The sequence below is a fragment of the Erpetoichthys calabaricus genome, chromosome 2 (genome assembly GCF_900747795.2).
Source record: "Erpetoichthys calabaricus chromosome 2, fErpCal1.3, whole genome shotgun sequence".
In the NCBI taxonomy this organism is placed as follows: Eukaryota; Metazoa; Chordata; class Cladistia; order Polypteriformes; family Polypteridae; genus Erpetoichthys; species Erpetoichthys calabaricus.
Window position 1 is genome coordinate 66139635 of NC_041395.2, and position 25000 is coordinate 66164634.

At 36.8% G+C, this 25000-nt stretch overlaps 2 protein-coding genes across 2 annotated transcripts in view; one reads left to right on the top strand and one right to left on the bottom strand.

Annotated features, from left to right (window-relative positions):
• LOC114645277 (doublecortin domain-containing protein 1-like) overlaps positions 1-7505 on the bottom strand; it is a 559771-nt gene extending 552266 nt beyond the window's left edge. The window contains exon 1 of the mRNA XM_051922996.1: positions 7452-7505. The gene's annotated coding sequence lies outside the window, so the exon portion shown is untranslated. The remainder of the gene's footprint in view (positions 1-7451) is intronic.
• A 399-nt stretch (positions 7506-7904) lies between these two features.
• dnajc24 (DnaJ (Hsp40) homolog, subfamily C, member 24) overlaps positions 7905-25000 on the top strand; it is a 94506-nt gene continuing 77410 nt past the window's right edge. Inside the window, exons 1-2 of the mRNA XM_028793868.2 lie at positions 7905-7994; positions 8906-9052. Coding sequence (XP_028649701.1) covers positions 8945-9052 — 108 coding nt within the window. The 5' untranslated portion in view covers positions 7905-7994; positions 8906-8944. The remainder of the gene's footprint in view (positions 7995-8905; positions 9053-25000) is intronic.

The following is a 25000-nucleotide window of genomic DNA, read 5'->3' on the forward strand; positions in this document are numbered from 1 at the left end:
CACCCAACTACAGTCCTTAATGAGGGGAGGCGGCTCCTTAAATAGGCAGGCGGCTGATGACCACACCCGGCCACCTGCACAATATATATACATATATATATATATATATATATACATATATATATATATATATATATATATATATATATATATATATATATATATACATACATACATATATATATATATATATATATATATATATATATATATATATATATATAGTTATATATACAGTATATATATACATATATATATATATATTTATATCTATATCTATCTATCTGACGCCTGATTGAGCATAAGTAGGCATACTTAGTATTGGATTACACCTCTTACCATTTAGTATATAGACAAACAGGTCTGTATTATACTTACGATAACTTACAGTTGTTTTTTACTATGACCCATACTGGAAAGAAGATTTACTATGATTATGTTTTCAAGCAGTAAACTGCATAAATAAAAAAAGCTTCATTTAGTAGAAATGTTCCTCTACCCCTATTGTCTACTGTATCATGGTGGCAGTTATGAAGATTAATGGTAATCAATGTTAAAATGTTAAATATTTTGAAAAACCTTCTGGATGCATTGCTGATTATAATACTAATATTGGAGCAATAAAATGGTGTTAATACAAATGTTTATTGATCCATTCACTTTTTTACCTGATTATTACAATTTGGGGTTACAGTATTTGGTTTTTGTGTCAAGTCTATATATTTCTGCAATATAGTATCTTTCCATACTTTCATCTAATATTAAGGCCATTTTGATTGAATAAAAATGCAAACAAATTTTTTAAATTTAAATACTAGATTACTACTGAATTAAGCATTCTGATAATACATTGTGCTGCTCTATGTAATTACTGAATAAAAAATAAGAGTAACAACCATCATTTTCAAAAGTTCAAAGTGTGAATCCTGGAAATTTCTTCATTAGACTACTTAATTGACTTAAATAGACTTCATCTCCCCTACTTAACACATTTTAACCTACAAATTAACACCTCAGGCTGATACAAATTGGGTATCTGAATAAAGATTAACAAAACGCAAGCCAAGCCCACTGAGTAAAGAACATACTGTTTCTTGAATCATGAATAGAACATTTTAATTTTAAACTTTAATTATTTCAGTGTGACACATTTTTTTATTAAATCAAACTTACAGAGCATTAACACTATGAGGAATGCCTAATCAGTTTAGTCCAGAGGCTTATCCTATACACTGCGAATAAGAGATACTTGATATATAGAGTACATTCAAACAGAATGATAATTAAACACCTTTTTAATTAAACAGAATATAAATGTTTACATCCATTATTTTCCAAATCTGTTTATTTCATTGAAGAGATATGGGAGGACAGAGCCAACTTTAACAATATTAAGGACTAGTTAGGCACACATTTAGTGCAGCCTATCAACACGTTTGCATTTCTTTGAAATAAGAAAGGAAATAAGTTTACCTAAAGAAACTCTCCATTAACTAAGTAAGAACTTGAAAACTCCACCAAAATAGCCAGGAACAAAGGTTTTGAAAGCAATGTGCCATGGTACCATTCATAAACAGATAATTAACACATGATGATTTATATTCTATAATTTATTAAATAATAACATTTTTTGTACATGTAGCAACACAGTGCTTTTCATAAACAGGTTATTACAATATGACACCCTTTAGGTATTGGACAGTGTTTGATTTTACAAGTATGATGCCTGGACTGAAACATAAAATGTGTAATTTTGGAAGGAATGCATGGTGCAGACAATCTGTATTTGCCTTATGATCCTTTTAACAGTTTTTGCAAGTACCTAATTTGCAGAAAATAATATCTGCTGTATCTATTTCTCTCATGTTAGTTACACATTGATCCCAGGGGCTCAAAGGTCAGGGGGTCCTTCAGAGGCTTTAGTCGGTTTAATTTTTGTAGGGTATGTTAACTGATTATTATTATTCTACATTTCATCTCTAGTTGTGTGCTTTACCCTGTTCAGAACTAGTAGATGTTTGTCTATACTGGTTGTCTGAGTTGGGGCATTAATAAGAGATTGTCATGGCTAAAACACTGTTGTTTATGGCTCTGTAGAAATTAGTCAGGTACGCATTACTGCCTACTGCAACACTGGATGTTTAGAGTGCAGCCTGTGAGTATCAGCAGACTGCAGCGCTATATAATGGATGTCATCAAAATGAAAAGCCACACCATTTGTTCAATTTTATAGAGCAGAGTCCCAATTCAAGTGAACTAGTCATTGTGATTTATGATTACTTGTGGGGAAAGAAGGTAGACTAATGATAATGGCAATATTTTTCAACTCATATTGCTCACCAAGCTCCAGGACTTTGCTCCAATATAGCATGTCTGGAACACTCTGGGAGATTAAGTATAGTCAACTTCACATGATCAATGGATCATTCCCTTTTTGGTACAATACTTGATTGAATATATCTGACAAACTATTCAGCAATTGCATCCCTTTATGCTGTTATGCACAGCTACTCTTATTGACAAATATGGTGTTTGCCTGATATTAACAATACTCACATGTGCTGTAGGATAATTTGCATGGCAACTGGACAGCTAGTCATTTTGAATTATGTGACGATTTGGTCTATATACTACAAAAAAGACATAGCTGCCCTGGAGAAACTCCAGAGAATATGGACTAGGCTGATTCCACTGCAAAGTATGAACTATTAATAAACATAAAATGAGCTGAACCTTTTCAGTTTAAGCAAACAGAGGTTAAGAGGTGACATGACTGAAATGTTTTAAACTATGAAGGGAATTAGTGCAGTGGATTCCAGCTGTTACTTTAAAATGATTTCTTCAACAACAATGAATACTTGTGAAGGATAAATTTCACACAAAGGTTAGAAGTTTTTTTCACACAGAGAATGGTAGATACACAGAATAATCTACTAAGTACTATGGTACACAGAAATACTTTAGGGACCTTCAAAGGGCCTTCAAAGTTTGACTTCATGTCATGCTGGAAAAATTAGGTGAATAGGCTTGAGTTGGTTAACAAAGTTTGGTGAGCTACATGGCCTGTTCCTGTTAAATATGTTCTAATATTCTAATGTTTTGTGACAAAGGTATCTGATCCTTAGCCAGAATATCATAGCATGTCAGAACCTCACTTGCTTGTAAGGCTTATTTACAGTCCTTCAACTATCTTTTTCCTTAGTCCTTAATTGCTAGTTTTATCTTAAGTTTGTTTCACTTTCTTCATGGCAATTGAACAATTGATTAACCTTTTTCTTCTGTACAATTGTGAGTTCATGTCTTCCAACCATCTGTCTCACTTCATCAGACCTCTACACTAAACTATGTTGCTAGCAGCTCTATTTACTCATAGCTGTCAAAACTAATATATGCCCATTTATCTATGATTCTAGCTTTCCTCCCACATCACAAATAAACATGTATGAAATTCATTGCCAATTGTAAATTGGCCCAGTGAGATTATTGGCATGTGCAAAAGTGGGTCCTATGATGGGCTGGCACCATGTCCAGAGGTGGTTCCTACTTGTGCAAGAAACTGTCAGGATAGATGTTACCTCACTTTAACTGGATTAAGCAGGCTTGAAAATGCAACATTTTTTCATGTAAGTTAATTTACGAAGTGCATAAAATATTGAATATAGACTACATAAAGGGCGGCACGGTGGCAGTGGTAGCACTGCTGCCTTGCAGTAAGGGGACCTGGGTTCGTTTCCCGGGTCCTCCCTGTGTAGAGTTTGCATGTTCTTCCTGTGTCTGATTGGGTTTCCTCCGGGTGCTCTGGTTTCATCCCACAATCCAAAGACATGCTGGTTAGGTGCATTGGCAGTCCTAAATTGTCCCTAGTGTGTGCTTGGAGTGTGGGTGTGTGTGTACGTGTGCTCTGCAGTGGGCTGACCCCCGTTACCCTGTGTTAGGATATAGCAGGTTGGATAATGAATGGATTACATAAAAGAATTTGGTAAAAAAATGAATAAAGAAATGGGTGTCATTTAGTTAATGTCACCTGTCTGAAGGGGAAGGAGCCTGAGCTAGTGCGCAAAGTCGAGAGGTTCCGGCTAGATATAGTTGGGCTCACCTCGACGCACAGCTTGGACTCTGGAACCAATCTCCTTGAGAGGGGCTGGACTCTCTACCACTCTGGAGTTGCCCAGTGAGAGGCACCAAGTGGGTGTGGGCATACTTATTGCCCCCTGACTTGGAGCCTGTTCATTGGGGTTTACCCCGGTGGACGAGAGGGTAGCCTCCCTCTGCCTTCAGGTGGGGGGATGGGTCCTAACTGTTGTTTGTGCATATGCGCCGAACAGCAGTCTGGAGTACCCACCCTTTTTGGAGTCCCTGGAGGGGGTGCTAGAGGACACACCTTCTGGGGACTCCCTCGTTCTGCTGGGAGACTTCAATGCTCACGTGGGCGATGACAGTGAGACCTGGAAGGGCGTGATTGGGAGGAATGCCCCCCCCTGATCTGAACCCGAGCGGTGTTTTGTTATTGGACTTCTGTGCTCGTCACAGATTGTCCATAACGAACACCATGTTCAAGCATAGGGGTGTTCATATATGCACTTGGCACCAGGACACCCTAGGCCTCAGATCGACGATTGGCTTTGTGGTCGTGTCGTCGGACTTGCGGCCACATGTCTTGGACACTCGGGTGAAGAGAGGGGCGGAGCTGTCAACTGATCACCACCTGGTGGTGAGTAGGCTTCGATGGTGGGGGAGGATGCCGGTCAGGCCTGGTAGGCCCAAACGTATTGTGAGGGTCTGCTGGGAACATCTGGCAGAGCCCCCTGTCAGAAGTAGCTTCAACTCCCACCTCCAGCAGAACTTTGACCACATTCTGAGGGAAGTGGGGGACATTGAGTCCAAATGGGCCATGTTCCATGCCTTTATTGTTGAGGCGGCTGACCAGAGCTGTGGCCGTAAGGTGGTCGTTGCCTGTTGTGGCGGCAATTCCCGAACCCATTGGTGGACACCGGTGGTAAGGGATGCCGTCAAGCTGGAGAAGGAGTCCTACAGGACCCTTTTGTCTTGTGGGACTCTGGAGGCAGCTAATAGGTACCGGCAGGCCAAGTGTAATGCGGCTTTGGTGGTTGCTGAGGCAAAAACTCGGGTGTGGGGGGAGTTTGGGGAGGCCATGGAGAACAACTTTCAGACGGCTTCGAGGAGATTCTGGTCTACCATCCGGCGTCTTAGGAGGGGGAAGCAGTGCAGTGTCAACACTGTATATGGTGGGGATGGTGCGCTGCTGACCTTGACTCGGGACGTTGTGGGTCGGTGGGGGGAGTACTTTGAAGACCTCCTCAATTCCATTATCATGCCTTCCAATGAGGAAGCAGAGCCTGGGGACTCGGAGGTGGGTTCCCCCATCTCTGGGACTGAGGTCACCGAGGTTGTCAAAAAACTCCTTGGTGGCAGGGCCCGGGGATGGATGAGATATGCCTGGAGTTCCTCAAGGCTCTGGATGTTGTAGGACTGTCTTGGTTGACATGCCTCTGCAACATCACATGGACATCAGGTACAGTGCCTCTGGATTGGCAGACTGGGGTGGTGGTCCTCCTCTTTAAAAAGGGGGACTGGAGGGTGTGTTCCAAATACAGAGGGATCACACTCCTCAGCCTCCCTGGAAAAGTCTATCCGGGGGTCCTAGAGAGGAGGGTCCATCAGATAGTCGAACCTCGGATTCATGAGGAACAGTGTGGTTTTCGTCCTGGTCGTGGAACAGTTGACCAGCTCTACACCCTTAGCAGGGTCCTGGAAGGTGCATGGGAGTTTACCCAACCAGTCTACATGTGTTTTGTGGACTTGGAAAAGTCATTCGACCGTGTCCCTCGGGGAATCCTGTGGGGGGTGCTCTAAGAGTATGGGGTACCGGACCCCCTGATAAGGGCTGTTTGGTCCCTGTACAACCGATGTCAGAGCTTGGTCCGCACTGCCGGCAGTAAGTCGAACCCGTTTCCAGTAAGAGTTGGACTCCGCCAAGGCTGCCCTTTGTCACCGATTCTGTTCATAACTTTTATGGACAGAATTTCTAGGCACAGCCAGGGCATTGAGGGGGTCCGGTTTGGTGGGCTCAGGATTGGGTCACTGCTTTTTGCAGATGATTATGTCCTGTTTGCTTCATCAGGCCGTGATCCTCCTTCCAAGATAACCCTATGGAATATTCAGGTTTTCACCATATACATATTTTTGCATCAACATGAATAAGAAAGAACTAGGTGATGTTTGAAGAATTGTCTAGTTTACAAGGTTTGCGCTTCCTAGCCAACTGCAGTCAAATCTTTGTGTCTTTCATTGAGAGGTATGGGATTTAGTTGGGAAGTCAACTGTCATACTTCATCTGGAACATTCTGATGTATTTTTCAGCATGATTGTTGCATTCATCTATTAGGTGTCTGAGTATTATTCTGTACAAGGCATGTCAAACTTCATTAGGAACTCTTATTAAAGATCTTTTTCTGACTGTAGGACTGCTATTGGCTAGCTGTTTTTCTGTTGGCTGTCCATTCTCAGAGGATCCACAACACCATGGTCTATGATAATTTCAGCAGGATACTGTGCTGATACTGTCCTGCAGGATAGATAGATAGATAGATAGAGATGGTCTGGTGCTTCTTCCCATTCATCATTCAAAGCCAATTAAATTTTTGGTCTTGCCACTCTCTGACTTATTGATCCATAACCAACTGTACTGGAAAAACATGGTCTTTATATTGTGTATAGTGCCAAACCCTAAGCAATGAACAGTGTGAAAAAGTCAAGTGCCACTAATTAGGCTGTCAGACAGTGTGCATGTAAGTTTGTTTTTTTTAACTGTTTTATTTTTCTAGGTATATTGGAACAGTCAATTCACATCACATGGATTGAAAAAATATACAGTAGCAACAACTGGATAATGACATTTATTTTACTTTGTATTTATATACATTATATATTATGTGACTGCTTTACTTGTTTAGATAATTTGAAATGCAAACAATACATGTTCAAGACTCTAAATGTTTTTTTTATAGAATACCCTTATTTAGAAATGTTCAACCATTTTTCCTCTGAATATATGAATAAGACGAACACAGAAAGTGAAATGTGTATGTCCTAATTGCATTAGTGACAGTATGTGTGTGTGTGCGTGTGTGTGTATTTGAGAGAGACAGAGTTAATACTGCAATCTAAAGATCTATCTTTAAATCAGAAGTAAGAAAAAGATTTCAACAAGTGCAAATACAGACATAAAAACAGCAGACTTATCTGTGTGTGTGAAAAGATAGAGGGAAAAGTACTGAAAATGTTCAGATTTATTTCCTTTTCTTAAAAAATAATTATCCAATAAACCCCGCTGCAGAAAAAAAACATTAACATTATATTCATTTAACTTTAATCTATTTTTAGGAAAACTTCATTTAAATAAAAAAAATAATAAACAGTAAGAAATTTACCAGATTACTGAAGCTCTCTTTCACGGGGAGACAGTTGTTCAGTGGTTTCCACGGAGACGGCGTCTCTCCAACCAAAAATAGTTCCTTCCGGGAATATTGACATTTGTGCTACTGTTCCGCTTTAAGACAGAATCTTAAAGTTAAAAAATGACTCATACCAAATGTTTTTGAATTTAAAAATATTTTTGTTTATTTTTTCTGACAGGACGATTCACACAAGTAATTCCTAAAATCGCAAATATATTCATTTTCTTGTAAAAGTTAAATAAATATTTTAGTTATGGGGATATTACGTTTTAATATTATTATCTTTTACTGCATCAAATGGAAATTATATATTTGTACTTAAATTATTCTGAATGTTTACAAGTGTGACAGAATGTTTTTAATAACGTATGAAACATGATGCAAGTGCAGGGAGCGAGAATACGTAAGTACTGTTTCCCACCGGCTCGTGTTTCTTAGGGACACATTAAAATGATACACAGTGAAACACATTTTCGGTGCTGCTGAGAGGTAACAGAAGCTCACTTACAAAACGAGGTACGGTATATGTATTTAGGGGTTGTTTTAAAAGATGTCTTACATATAGAGTGATGTTGTATTGATAAGTGTTGATATCATATCATGACATTATTAAATTTTCAATGCTTTTACATTTAATATTTTGTCAGTTGCGTTTTGTTCGTGTATGCAGCGATAATTAATGTTAGTTTGACTATCGATATAAGCTCATTGCTGCTAGAATAGGCTCCAGCACGCCTCGATTCATGAACTGGATTAACTGAATTTTTAAAGCAGGTGAAGTACCGTAAAATTCACGTATACTGTTTGGTTTCTTTTGTTATAAATCCTTATTATGTAATGCTTGCTGTCAATCACTCAGTGATCATATTTACACGGAAGAACTGTAGAATAATAATAATAATAATAAAGTCAGTCCTTATTATTGAGCCTTTATTCACCCACTTGGTATAAGGTGAATCCATCAGTCCACCAACTTTCTTAGCTCACCTTACCAGTTCAGGGTTGTTGTAAGTTACATGGCAGAACACAGCCAGAAAACGTAATGACACGCGAAATGAAGGTATACTGTGCATTAAGAAATCCAAAGCATTGTCTTTGTACTGTAGGAGGTACACTAAGAAAACCCATGTAAGTACCCAGATTATGTACATTTGATGCTGGCATGTTCTAGTCCTGAATTCGACCGTTTCTGCAAAACTGGTGCCCATAATTTACTGTTAGAAGTAATCTGAATTTAAGTAGCAATTTGTCCAATTTTGTTTTCTTTTTTACTTACAGTTGTCTGGTTGTAAGGTAGTTCTTCAGTGTTTCCATCTGTCAGCTTTGCTGAATATTTTGTGATAAATAATTAAATACTAATTTTTAAATTTAATTTACAGACTTGAAAAGGTATTTATTTTTTTGTTGACATTTATTATTTTATCTAGATGTGAAAGACAATTTGAAGGCAAAGTGCATTGTGCAGGATGACACCTGAAAATATTTTTAGCAAGGATTGGTATAAGATTTTGGATGCCAGCTCTTCTAGCAATTTACAAGAATTAAAACAACAATACCAAAAAATGGTACTATTGGTAAGTATCTAAGTTGAATATATTTATCAGTTACTTATTTATAATGATTCATTGTTGTCAAAGTGAAATTTAGCAACTGAGGATTTAAAACCTTGCATTATGTACTGATTATCAAACAATGTTGACAGCATTATCAACTTTTGCAGAACATGCTTGGTCCAGTAAACCTCCATGTATCCCTTTATAGGAATGGTGTTGGCAGCAGACTAATGTTGAGGGGAAGTATTGCTGCTGCTGCCCCTTCCAGAGCTCTGCTTGTGTCGTGTTTATACTTTATTCCCATAACGATGATGGTCACAATACTACACCCTGTTTAACTGCTTGTCCCATAATTTTGCAGGCCAAAGGGATCATGTGGCTGAATTTAAAATACACAGCACAATTTGATCTTAAAACGCATCTGTTTAAAATGGCTTTTTCTTTTTCTTTATGATTACAGTGGTTTTGTCTGGTTTTAATTTTTAGATTTTCTGATGTTTTGTTTATAATTGTGTCTTTTATTTATTTATTGTTTGTTCGGTGTCCTTGAGTTCTCTGAAAGGCGCCTTGTATAAATAAAATGTATTATTATTATTAATGTGTATTTTCATGACCATTCTTTCTTGTTGCTTGTGCCTGCACCAAGTTCATCTGAGTAAATGTAATGGCCTATCCTTTATTTTAAAGCAGCATGCAGAGAAAAAGGTTTTAAAAAAATAATTTTAACTATTTAAAACTTTACCATAAATGTTTATTCATTTTGTGCAGCACCTCCATAATTTGTAACTAGGTTCCTTGTTTGAGCAAATTTAGAAAGTAAATCAAACAAAACATATTTGGCTTCTTTGATTTAGTAAATATGGCAAAAAGACAAGGGTTTCTTATTTAATGTTGAAAAATGAAGAAATTCAAACTTTGATAAAAGATGGATTATATTTTGGAGGTCTGTAAATGGTCAATACATGAGACTGAGACACTCCTTAATTAACTACCACAGGATACTAGAAAGACACAAAAGTACCAAAACTTACATTTTTACAGTTTAAACTGCTTGAGACAATACTTGTTACACTGTCACAATTTTTACTTCTGCAAACCAAATGCACAAAATTGTAATTTGGAGGTGCTGCTTCAATTAACACTGCCACGCTATCACTATTGAGCCATGTTTCACTTAGTGTAAGAGAGTCTATTTTGCTATCACCGATAAGATTGTTAATGTGAAAAGTCTTACTGGTTAATGCTGAAATATTTTATAACGCCTCATTTAAGGTCTAGGAAGAGAAGAGCTCTATTGAAGTGTTAGAAGTGCTTAAAAAGGTAATAAAGTTCTTCACGTTTTTTTGTTTTTGTTCTTTATTTCGTCTTATACAATTTCTTGTATTAGAAATTTGGTAGTTTTCGCATACCCCTTGGGGTCAGAGCGCAGGGTCAGCCATTGTACAGCGCCCCTGGAGCAATTACAGGCTAAGGGCCTTGCTCAAGGGCCCAGCAGAGCGTTTATACTGCTTTGTCCGGATTTTTTAGTTAATTATGGTCCATTATTATAGTGCTAATACATCAGTCATCCTACTACAGAATTAGCACATCTTAACATGGATTTATAAATATAAAGGAAATAAAAATATAAAACAATGCAAAGTAAGCAAATATCTCTCCATCTTTCACATTCAAATTGATTACAATTTTTGTTATGATAATTGATAAACTAATACTAGAACTATGTGAACATCAATTTAGGGAATAGAAACAAAATGTAGCAATATATAATAATAGTAGATATGATCAAAAGATATGTTTAGGTTTCTTTATTTAGTCTTGTTTACACAAGAAAACATGAAATTTGCCTTCTCAGTTGCATCTAATAACAGGTAACAGACAGAATGAAATAAAATAGACAAATAGAAATAAGAAAGGTTAAGGTAAGGCAGTTAGATAAAACATATTTACACCAAAATAAAAAAGGAAACGGGATATATATCAAAACCTTAAACATTATCTCTGATATTTCTTATTGAAAAGTCGTATGGCACTAGGAAGAAAGGAGTTTCTGGAGCGATTTGTGTGGGTTTTCAAAGCAACTATCCTTCCTGATTTACTGAAGTTTAGTTCTACATGTAATGGATGTCTGTTATCAGTTGAGATGATTTCCAGTTTCTTTAGCATTGCCGTCTGACACACAGTAGTCAAATCATCTACATCAGCCCCAATAACTTTAGCTGCATACTTCGTAATCTGCTGGAGCTTTTTTGAGTTTTGGTTTGTCAGACTATTAAACCAGGCAATGAAACTGAAAGTGATCACAGACTGGATCATACTGCGAGAGAAGGACAACATGAGGTCCTTGTCTACTTTAAATAGTTTGAGTTTATGGAGGAGAAATAAGTGCTGGTTGCATTTAGAAAATAATTTTTTTGTATTTTTATTCCAGTTAAGATTGTTATCTAGGTAAGTTCCTAAGTATTTATATTCATTCACTATTTCTACCTCCTCTCCCAGAACTACAATAGGTGAACATACAGATTTCTGTCTCTTAAAATCAAATATCATTTCTTTGGTCTTTTTTACATTCAGAGTGAGAAAGTTTTTATTGCACCAGTTTACCATACAGTCCACTTGATTAAGATAGGATGCATATCTGGGAAGGATGAAAGCCACTATGATCATGGTGTCATCCGCATACTTAATAATGGAGCAGTGGTCATTGTTCTGTCTCAGGTCACTTGTGTACAGAGTAAACCGTAATGGTGATAAGACACACCCCTGTGGACTTCCTGTGTTTGAATGAATGGCTATTGAAAAAGTGTCCTGAACTTTAACTGTCTGTGAACGATTTAAAAGAAAGTTCTGAATCCATAGTGTGATAAATGGGTTTACATTCATACTGTTTAATTTCCCAATGAGTATATGAGGCTGTGTAGTATTGAATGCTGAAGAAAAATCCAAAAATAGTGCTCCAACATATGAACCAGGCTGATCAAGAAAGGTATAGGTTTGATGTAAGATAACAAGCAGAGCATCTTCCACACTTCTGTTTGCACAATAAGCAAATTGATTGTTGTCTTGAAAAGACTTTGCCTCTGTCATTAAAATGTTTTTCACCAAGTGTTCAAAGAATTTCATTGGAATAGATGTAAGTGCCACTGGTCTATAGTCATTTAAACAGCTTGGCCTAGAAACCTTAGATGCAGGGGTAATGATTGATTGTTTCCACAGATTAGGTACAATACCACAGGTCAGAGACCAGTTAAAAAGCAAATGAAAAACTGGGGAGAGCTGCTTAGAGCAAGACTTTAAGAGCCGACCTGATATGCCGTCTGGTCCCACTGCACTGTTTGTTTTGGCCTGCCGCAAGCCTTTTTCCACTTCAGTTAAACTGAACTCAATCACAGCAGAATACCTGGTGTTTTTATAAAGCATTTCCTTTATTTCTGTATTTTGGGTGCTGAAATCACTTGTTTCAAATCTGGCAAAAAGGTTATTCAGTTCATCTGCCAAAAGCTTGTGGTCTTTGTCAGCTGGAAAATCCACATTCTTTTTAGGGCCCAGTCCTGTAATTGTTTTTAGTCCCTTCCAGACCTGCTTTGGATTGTTATCATTGAACCACCTCTTGATTTTTTTCCCCATACATCTTTTTATTTTGTTTAGTTAACCTGTTAATCCTTTGCTGTAAAATTTGCTTATCTTCTAACTTATTTTCTTGATGTGCATGTTGCTTTTGCAATAGTAATGCTTTAACCTCTTTAGTGATCCATGGCTTACTGTTTGGATACACCTTGACAGATTTTTTCTTAATGATCATAGACTCACAGAATTGAATATATTCACTGACAGTATAGGTGGCCTCATTCAGTGACTGTGAAGATGTCAGCAGATCCCAATTTGTACTGGAGAAGCATTCCTGCAGTTCCTCTACACTTTCCTTGCACCAGTTTTGTGTTGTTTGTATGGCTGGTTTTTCTTGTTTCAGTTTCTGTTTGTACTTCAGGAGAAGATGAACAACGACGTGGTCAGACGCACCCAGGGCTGCTCTGTGATGCTATATGTAGGCATTAGGGACATTTCCATAGCACTTGTCCAGAGTTTTGTCCCCTCTAGTGTTAATATTCACATATTGATGGTAATTTGGTAATACTGACTCCAGACTGCATAAATTAAAATCACCCATCACAAGTTTGAAAGAACCAGGTGATTTGGTTTCTAGTTTATGAGCAGTTTCAAGAATTGATTCAGCTGCAGTTCTCACATCAGCATGTGGTGGAATGTAAACGACTGTCACAAATAATTGATTAAACTCCCGTGGTAGATAGTATGGGTGAAGTCCGATGGTGAGTAATTCAATATTTGGCGTGCAGATGCGCTCTTTTTCAGTGATATTCCTGCACCACCTTTTGTTAATGTAAAGGCAGACCCCACCACCCATCTGCTTACCAGAAGCTGGATTTCTGTCTTGCCGTACACAAACAAATCCATCTACTTCGACTGCTGTATCTGAGTCTGTATTCTTAAACCAGGTCTCCGTAAAGCACATCAGACAGCTTTCACGGTACTCTTGGAGGTATTGCGCAAATGCTCTCAGCTCGTCCAGTTTATTTCGCAAGGACTGTGCGTTGCTCATGATGATGGTTGGCAAAGGTGTTTTAAAACTTCTCCGTCTCAGACGTACTCATAGTCCACCTCTTTTTCCTCGCTTTCTGGGTTTCAAAGATTTTAATTCGTCCGGTATATTAGTAATACACGGGGAGTAACTGGTAGCTGGTCTCATAGATAGCAACGCATCCCGGCTGTAAATGAACAGCGCCGGCCACACACCTGGGATTTCCTGCGCAGGTAGTGTGTTAGTGTCCCGTTGGATTTCAAAGGCGATAACGATCAAAAATAAGAAACATTTGCAAATGTTGTTAAGCATTTTTTAAAAAGAACTACTTGCAAACTAGTAAAAAGAAAAAGAAAATAAAAAGAAAACAATTTTACACGATTTAAGAACAAAAAGCAGGTACAAAACACGGAGAGATGCACTGAGAGGTCTGCTACAGAGCAGCAACCAGACTACAGATAAACATGCTGTAACAATTTTCTGTGGATATATCACAGGGGATGCCATATTTCCTTATAATGAGTGAAAATCACAGTCTGGCCACTCATCAACAAATGCCCAGTTATTGTTGTTAATATAAAGATGACATCCTTATAAGTTATCATGTAACAACACACCTCCTTCTAAGCATCCTGTAATATTGTATCGAACATTGTAGTGACAGTACCAATTGTACTATGTAATCCTAAAGTTCAGTGAAGCCACATCTGTCTCCATTCATAACAAAGATTATGTTTGTCAAAGACGCAAAATTGCTGAAATCCATTAAGATACTTTATCCAGTCTTTAAACCAGTGTATTTTGTTGCTTATTGCTACAGTGTGCAGTCAGTGGCTAAAACATATAATATCAGGCCTGTCTCTCATGTAAACTGGGGTACTAATTCTTCATATTTCAAAGATGAAAAATGCAATTATTTAATAACATATTGTAATGGATCAGGTAGCAGTTCCTTGTTATTGTTATTTAACAGAGACTAGAAGGAAACTGCAAAGTTTTATTATAGCATAAATAGGGATGGGAATTGATAAGATTTTCACGATTCCGATTCCATTTTCGATTCTGTTTAACAATTCTATTCTTTATCGATTCTCCTATCGATTCTTATTTTTAAAAAAGGAGAACACACAGGTCGATTAGCTTAGAACTTTGTTTTATATGTTATCTTTGAACAAGATAGAAATTTAGGAGTAGCATGACCTTACAAACCCAACAGTGAGATCTTAAGAGATCCACAGCCTACGGCTCCTCGATGGGGTGCCACGGGGTCCCCAGAAAAAAATGTGTAAATGTAAAATAATAATAAAATAAATATTCTTCTGTAGCAATAACAAAGTATAACATAAATTATTCTGTGGCAATTACACAAGAATGTCCAGTAACATTTACACTCTCCTTTTTAAAAGTATATATGAGCTGAGCACTCAAAAATAAAACTACATCAGCCAGCAACAAATACAATCAACTCAAGTCCAATGGAACTGTGCATAGTGCAATTCTGCAACCTTCAACTATTTTGACAGATACATCCATGTTGGCCGCATTATCAACAGTGGCTGCCACAAGCTTGTCTTTGATACCATACTCCTCCAAGATCTCATCAGTCTCCTCTGCTACAGCTGTCCCTGGTACACTGGGTTGGTTTTGAGGACTTTTTCTTGAGCCTGGCCATTCCTGACATAATGCAGCGTTACTGTGAGGTAATGATCTTGACTAAAACTTGCCCATCCATCTGCAGTGACGGCTGCCTTCAACACATGTTTCAGCTCAGAAATGGAAACGGATGAAACATCTGGTAAGAGGAGAACACGCAAATTTGACATTCCCTGACTTAGCCTACAATTAAACACATTCACTTACCGAAAATCGGGGGCATCTACTGTGGCAAATGGGTGCAAGCCTTTTACCACAAACTTAGTCACTGCTCGGTGACATTCGTCTATCCTGGCCTGTGTCATTTTACTTTTCCCCGCCTCTGTGAAAGGAGAAGCTACCAGTAGACTGCAGCGAGAACTGCCAGCATCTGAGACAGCCAGACTCTGTCTGTCTCTCTCGTCATGGTCATCTAAATGCAATGCACAGTAATAGCAGGTTTTGCAATAAGGCAAATCGCGCTAACATAATATGCAATGTTAGTTGATTAGTTACCTGCCGTAGTAACGGGAGAGGACCTGCAAACGTTACCGCTGCTGCTGGGTTGAGATTCACTAGTCCGGAGCGGATCAAAAACACAACGTTCATTTAAGGTTATCGCGTGTTTTGTGTGCAAATGCTTTTGCATATTCGTAGTGTTTCCTCCCTTTGATGAAATATCTACTTTGCAAGTATTGCAAGTTGCCCTGTTGTCATCCTTTCTCGTAAAGTATAACCAAACTTTTGAGCATTTGTGCCGCTTAGGCGCCATGTTTCCTGCTGGGTAAATGACGCTACGCAACGCGGTGATGTCATTCGATGCGACTGGAATTGATAGGGGAATTGTTTGCAAAAATGGCAAACAATTCCAAGGAATTGAAACAGTGGGAACCGGTTCTTAACAAGAACCGGTTTTCGCTTCCCATCCCTAAGCATAAAGCATTAAAGCACAGATAGCTACTAAAGTTCTTATGACAGCTAAAAAAATGGCACGATCAAAACAGCTGTGGTAGCCTTTTTAAGATGCTTAAGCTTCTATGTAGCATTCAATTAGTCATTACGTAAAGTCGTCCTGTAACTTCATTCATTCCTTCCTTTCCTCCACTTTCCCTTGACTAGGATGAATCAACTTGTCTCATCGTTCTCTTCAGTTTCAAGCTATTATTTGCTTTAAACAGTAAACATTAATGACATAGATTTAAAATACCACATATAATGAAATTGTATGTTGGAATCCAATCAAAATGTGTACAGTTTCCTACAACTGCTGGGTGAAACCTCAGAGAAAGTAATTTCCTTGGTGTGATTTGTTGAAGAACCTTTCTGCCATTGCTATTTCAAAGTAACAAGAAGGGACAGGTGTATTGGTTAACTGTCAATTAATTGTCGTCAACCAAGGGAACACACGCATCCACCAAATAAATGTTGGGGCGCTAACCGGGTTGCCCCTTTCATTAAGTAATAAGTTAAAAAATGCAGGCACTTATTGGCGCAAAACAGAAATGGTAAGGCAATATCACCTGGAAAATGACTGCACAGTATTTCAAAGTTTAGGTCACACTGGTTAGGTCAGAGCTTCGTCTGGTGGTCTGCTCATCCTGCAATGAGATGTCCTCTGTCGGGAGCATCTCAGCTTTATAGTCTCTAGACTGGAAGGGGCAGAGTCAGTTTCCCTCACTGGGCAGTTTCTCTGGTCTGTGGGTGAAAAGGGTGGAAATATCGTCGACAGCAGTGACTTTTCATGTCCTGAGGTGGCAATGCTTTTCTCTGATGAGCGTGAATGGTGATCCTCTGACATGCATGTGTGACAATACCTAATGTATGTTGGTCACTTACTGTGTAATGTGAATGCTGATAATGTTTAAAGTGAAGGTCCTAATCATAACTAAAAGCCTGATAGCCTGCATTGAGTTTTATTCCACTGCTGCTGTAGTATTTATTTATTTTGTGTATTTCACACTTCACACTATAGAGTTTTTCCCCTTCTTGTTCAGCTTGGGGGCCTTATTATTAATAACATGTCTATATTTCCTAATGTACTGTAGAGTATACATTGAGTCAAGGTTTTTGCCCATCTGTATAACTGAGGTTAAACACAATCCTGAGAAAACTGGTTAAAAATCTTAAAACTGCTTTGGAACTGGCTGGGATTCTTCCTTGTATGTATCATAACCTTATTTGTAATGGACAATAATGGGACTCTCCTGTCTTCTCTTGGGTAAATTTAGCAGTTGGGTAATTTAACATGTCAACATGTTACCTTTTTATTGATCCCAGCAAACATGACTAAGTGAAGTACACTTTTAGTCTTATATTTAGAGATAGACAGAGGTATTGCATGATATTTGCTTTCGTGAATTGCTCTGTTATAATGTAACTGTGACTGATAGAGAATGGGAATCAAATATTGCCTTTTGTATCACTTAATCTGAATCTTTTCCATTCTCTCCTACTGAATCCATTGTCTACTAGTTTTTGTTTAACTTCATACAATTTTGTCTTTAATGCTTTGCCTAGATATGGTTAACATTTGTCTGCATTTAAGGTTTATATCAATGTTTATTTTGAAAGTGTTTTCAGTCATAATTAAGCAAAGGTTCTCTTTTTTTTTTATAATGGTATGCTTTTATTCAGAATGTTTTTTTAAATTCATTTTTGCAAGGCAGCATCTTTATAGTGACTGGTATGCAAATACATAACTTGTGCATTGATATCAAAACTGTAAATGTGATTTTTAAAAACATAGAGCCCAATGTTTAATATTTATGATTGTGCAGACAATGCAGAAAACTGAAAACTAAGTTGTATATGTATTTAAAAATTATTTTAAAAAAGATCTGTGCCAATCTATATATATAAAAATGGAATGGGTGGGTTGTCGGGTGGGCCTTTTTTTCATTCCGTCGTTTTTTCGACGTTTTGAAAATGTAGAATGATTATTTGATTTTTTTGTTTTTATTTGATCGTGTCTATGTAGCCGCCGTCGTAATAAAGTATCGCTAAAATCGTCATTTATCGTAATTTATTTTTGACGTATAACGTCGCCGTCGTCGAGGTCAGTGATACCAGTGCAAAAAATCTGCTTACGGTTGAAAGACACGCCCTACTCACTGGACAGTTAAAAACACCAATCAAACTAACGATGACATCAAGTATTACCCAATCAAAAGTAGGAAAGGAGGCATCTTCATAAAATGCGTGTGGGATGATTTGCATGAGACGCTGCTTTAAAAAAAAAAATGATAAAAAAAATACGGGATAAATCCCGTCCAGTATTGATTCAAAACGGGACGCGCAATTTCATTCTCAAACGCGGCACGATTCTGTATTTTAAAGGACGGGTGGCAACCCTACAGTGCCAGGTAACCACCCATACAATCACATTGTGATTCAGACTAGGAATGCAATGAATGTAATTACCCCGATCTACATACACGGCGAAAGTCTTGCAACATTCAAAGATGATGGTTTGGGATAAGTACACCATACAACATAAAAGAGCTTATGAAGCCTTGAACCGAAAAAAGCAACATCTCAGAGATCGTAAAAAAAAAAATAGGAGCTAATGTCGTTTTACTCGCTGTAGATTTTAGTCAAACATTACCAGTTATTTCACGACGGAGACCAGCACATCAACTCAACGTGTGTTTAAAATCCATGCTTCTCCCACGCTCGGTTATATGTCGCGTGTTCTCGGGTAGGTGCACCAAAAAATGTATACATTTAAGCATGTAATGGGCAAACAAAAAATGAGGTATACCCGAAGGCACAGCAGTAGTACTTAATGTAACTTTACTTCTTAAATGTTAATGTTTTACTGTTTAATAATTTATACGCTTCTTATATGTTGTTCAAATTCTTTTATCAAAATACCACTGACAGCGCAATGCACGATAACATCGAGTGAATACACCATACGCATCCGCCCACGGCTGCCCTGCTGTGCGCAGATAGGACTTGATTGTACAATAAAATAAAATAAAGATAAAAAGACTAAAACAATCATCACCCATAAAGCGGATAGTAGACGTGACGTACTATATGTGTACCACATTTCAAGTGTATAGGTGCAACGGTTTGCGAGCTACAGGTCATTTAAAATCCTGGACAGACACACAAATTGCCACGGTACCAAATTACAGAAGAAGATTTTACTGTTTAATAATTTATATTTATATGAAATGTGCTTCTTATATATTACTTCATATTCTCATATGATAATGATGTTAATGTTTATATTGATTTCTGTGTTATTAAAACTGCATGTATGTGTGTATATGTATATATATATATATATATATATATATATATATATATATATATATATGTTTATATAAATAAATATATATATATATATATATATATAATATACTAGCAAAATACCCGCGCTTCGCAGCGGAGAAGTAGTGTGTTAAAGAGGTTATGAAAAAAAAAAGGAAACATTTTAAAAATAACGTAACATGATTGTCAATGAAAGCCCGTTTCACTCAGTAAGTCTTATGTGTGTGTTTATGTATGTGTGTGTATATATATATGTACATGTGTATATGTAGATATGTATATATATGTATATGTATATAAATGTTTATGTGTGTGTGTATATTATATATATAATATATATATATATATAAAAGACAGCAACAGTTATAACAATGACAACACAATTACATTGACAATCATGTTACGTTATTTTTAAAATGTTTCCTTTTTTTTTCATAACCTCTTTAACACACTACTTCTCCGCTGCGAAGCGCGGGTATTTTGCTATATATATATACGAGCTGTATATACCCGGCGTTGCCCGGGGCAGAAGTAACCTAATCGGTCAAACACTTACATATATACCAAAGTAAACCTAATCGGTCAAACAGTTACATATATAAAAAAAGCGAACCTAATCGGATAAACAGCTTCATATATACAGAAGCGAACCTAATCGGACAAACAGCTAATCTATATACATAAGCAAACCTAATTGGTCAAACAGTTACATAAATACAAAAGCAAACCTAATCGATGAAACAGCTTCATATATACAGAAGCGAACCTAATTGGTCAAACAGTTATGCATGTGCAGAATAATTTTACAAAGATAATGCGTGTTAACAATCATTAAAAAGAAAAGATTGAGGAACTCTTCTTCTATATGTGATGAAGCTGGATGAAGCTGACTTGACGAAGACGTAGGTGGCATAGATTGGTTTTTCTAAAACAGAAGAAAAAAATGAGTATCTATTATTATTTTAAATTAGAATGAAAATGAGAACCTTGATTAGAGATAGATTATCCGTATTAAAATATGTGCATGAATAAACTTTTGCTAACTCTCTAGCAAAAGTTTATTCATACAAATTGGCATGGGATGGCTTTGTGAAAAAGTAAAAATTAGATAAAAATAAATTGAGAATGCGTACTTCGATTTGACTGAGATTATCTGTAATGATGAAAAAAAAGTTTAGTATGTTTTTTTTTCCATACGGGAAGGATGTAAAACCTTACATAGGCACCCTTCAGCCCGTACTGAAGGGTACTGTCAGATTCTTACTGACTAAAAAACACCCTTTTTATTCCACAGCTACCCCAAAAACCACTATTAGGCATTACTTTGGGGTGGCAGTAGTTTAGTTATGAAACAGCTGGGTCCTGAAAAAAATCTGTCTTATTAGTGGCTTCATCACATATAGAAGAACAGTTCCTCAATCTTTTCTTTTTAATGATTGTTAACACGCATAATGTTTGTAAAATCATTCTGCACATGCATAACTGTTTGACCAATTAGGTTCGCTTCTGTATATATGAAGCTGTTTCACCGATTAGGTTTACTTTGGTATATATGTAAGTGTTTGACCGATTAGGTTACTTCTGCCCCGGGCAACGCCGGGTATATACAGCTCGTATTTATTAAATGTCTCAGAATAGGAAAAGTGTCTTAAAAATCGGAGTGAGGGCTTGTGAGCTGTCCTTTATAGGGATGTTTCGATCGAAATGGTTGCAGATATAAATGTCCATATCTCTCTATTATAAAAGGAAATCCTGGGACGAGACTTTCTCTGAGATGATTTCAGGTCCCACGAGATGAGACTTTCTGCCAAGAGATTTTGACAAGTCCTGCCCTCCTCTCAAACATTTACAACCATGCCCATGGTCCAATCACTTCTCATTCATGTGACTGCTATTGTCAGATGCAGTTCCTGCACTGTCAGCTCCAAGCAGGGTCGGAAATAAAAGACAAAGAGTAGAAGACCAAGTAGAACGTCGTAACCAGGTTCAAAAATGTTGGCGCGATACACATGCAGAACGGGTTAGAGATTATGAAAGTACTAAAATTGGAAAGTCTCAAAAAAATGATAGTAAAGATCACATTAGCACCAACAAACAGAAATTATTACTCCGTGATATAACGGAACAGCAAAAAGAGATAGAATATATGGACATAGGTGATATGACAGAAGTATGTAGTTATTGTTTGGCTTTAAACTTTAAGTCACAGACTTGTAGATTGTCTAATTTGTGTTACCATTAGGCCTCTTCATTGGGAAGAAACACTTCTTTACCCTATCCGTGAGAATTAAAAGATTTGTTGTTTGGTGAAAGTGAAGTCCACATACGTGAGTGCCGGAGACGTGAAGTGGCTTGTGCGTAGCACATGCTGGTGGGTTTAGTTTTCACTAAAAAAGTCTTGATTGGTGATCAGTAAATTGGCCAATCAGAAAAGCTGATCATTTCAGCCCCTGCTTTCTCAAACTTTACGGTAGTTTAGTTACAGTGCTGCTTTATGGGGAGGCAAACTCCCTACAGTGAAAACAAAGAGCATCAGTGGAGGCTTGTTTTGGCGAGAGCTTTGTCTTTTCGTTAATAAAGTGGAGTAATAAACTAAGAGAAAGGAATCAGAGAAGTTGTCCTGTAAAATGTGACAAACGGTAAGAAAAACTTCTTGTTTACACTTAGTAAACAATAGGCTTGTTAGCTTAACAGCAAAATGAATCTTAATTATAAACCTAAGCATGTTAGTCTTGTATCTTATTGATAAACAACTTATGAACATTTGACACATTTGCAGTTGTTTTTTATATTTTGTACTGTTTATTATTTGTTGCTGTGTGTCATACAGCATACGTTTTGGTAAGAAACAAGTACTACATAATTAAAATGGTAATCCATATTTATAATTACACCTCAAGAATTACGAATATCTAGTTGATATACTGAAGACAAAAAGTACACCTTTATCAATATAGTAAATACATATTTTAACAGGAAAAAGTCTATAGTGCAATCAATAATTAAAAAGATTAAAACCTATAAGTACACGTATGTTAACATGTAAGCAGTGTTTAGATGCCACTATCAATCAATTGATCATTTAAGAATATATATAAATATATATATAATTTTTTTTTTTTTTAAATTAAGCCTTGTTTCAGATAAGTACATTACAGAAAAAAATAAACAATATGACAGCGTATCATTATAATAAGCATTTTATTTTCTTTTATGCCATATGTATTATTGATACATATTTTTGTCAATATTTTATTAGTTAAAGTGTGTATTTTAAGGAAATTTTATTTATTATTGTATTTTATGGTCACAAAACAATAAGCCTACAGAAGCTATATAAATGTAATGAATTATTATTATAATTTCTTTTTATTAATAAAAAATAAACCGTTAACATCTGTGTTTTGTAGTTTAATTATAAAAATACGAAAGGTTAACACATTAATATAGAACATAAGGCTTCTATGTGTCTAGTGATGCAGGAACTTAGTTAAAAATGTTTTTTTAAAGGGTTAAAGAAAAAAAATTAGAATTGGTATTGGAATAGGCCGATCAAGCAATATGAAATCGGTATTGGACTTTAAAAAACCTGATCAGAGCATCCCTACTGTCCTACCTTACTAAGAGCTGGCAGAAAATGGCATTATGGCAGAGATCAGCAACCACATCCCAGGAAGGGTGGAATGTTTTGGAAACACTGGACAATTCATAAAAAGATATCGATTTGACAGAGATGGAATAAAATTTGTGACAAATCGTGTACGTTACGTGATCACTCCATCTACAAGGCAAAATCATGTACTGTTTGCAAAAATGAAAGTGTTGGTAATGTTACATATAAAATGCAGCTTAGCAATGATTTGGGTATGTCACAACTATTTCTCAAACTTTGCACCAGTTTTCGAATGCCCTTATAACATGTGAGTTAATTCTCAGATTTCTACATTTCCCCACCAGTCCAAGAGATTTAATGTTAAAGCAAGTTGCATTCATACTATTTGGCATGCATATAAAGTTTGTTGCCTCAAATGTGGATGAGTATGCATATGTGAATCGAAAGTGATATCACAGTATCAACACACAGGTGTTCATGGATGTAAACTGTATTATATAGCCAGCATATTACTCTGAAAAGAAGTAGGACTGGATGGGTGATTGACAGTGAAATGTCACACAATTACACTGAGCTTTACATTCTATGAACCCCTGGAATACTGCCATTATAGTTTATAAGAAGGTTCAAGAAGCCAATCGCAGGCTTCAGGAGCATTGGTTAAATAGAGCCTTGCAAAAGGTAATGGGGGAAGGATCATGGAGAGAGACATGGCACACTACGGTATACTGGAAGAGTGAATGTGACACTAAGCTATGGCTAATTTCAGCATAGCTGTTAATAAAAGATGGTTGATCCCATTAATGCAACATTGGGAAGATGATTTTTCTGAAAGTATTGGTGTGGATTATTCATTGTTAAATAAACTCGCCTGTTATTGGGCTTCAATCTCACTTGGGCTGTGTTTGTCTTGGGCTTTCAATCCAGGCGCTTGTTACAGTATTATTTATGATGTTTTTGCAAGTGTTAACAATTAATGTGCAGCTTAGCAGAATATCCTACCTTATTATATTTTCCTTCTTTTTCTTTTAATATTATTGTTATAACTATTATTATTATTATCCTCTTTGTGGTGAAGCTGTAGTGTTAGTACCACAAAACTACAAAGCATCACCATGATTTCCTAAGAAACAACAAAACATCAGAGTATTACTGTACAGCTTGAATTGCTATCATAAAGTCATTCATTCTCAAAAATGAACTCTTGTGTCTAGCAGGGAGTACAAGTGGATGTTTTTATAAATATTTTTATATCCTACTGTGACGTTAGACAAATTCTTATCCTAGTCTAACCTTTACTGCAATTCCTAGGAGTAATCCAGAGACACTAGATTTACATACAAAACTAGTAAAACTTGATTAAAAGTTTAGGGTAGTGTTTCCTAAACTTTTTTTTTCACTTGACCCTTTCTTGTCCTTCTTAGTGTCTTTGAGGCCCAGTCAATGATGACCATCAGTTTGGTGTGGGGTACATCTGAGTGGAGGTCTCCCTTTGAAAATCGCAGTCAGCATTATAGTGGAGTATTATTGATTACTTAAGCCCATCATGAGACTCTGACAATTTTATTTGTTTTGTTTCTGTGGATTTTGATAACTGCTTATGACTTTGTCTATGTCTCCCAATTCTTGGCTTTGGTTACTGAAAGTTGCTCTCTTGGTTCTGATCCTCCCTTTGTTTTTTTGGCTACATCCTTGTCTTCAAGTCACTGTCTGAAATCTCCTGCCTGCAGGGCAAAACATAGCTCTTGTAATCCACTTGCTTATACCCCTTTTTTACTTTGGCACCACTTTATTCCCAGCTCTGTCTATGTCTTCCAATTCTTGGCTTTGGTTACTGAAAGTTGCT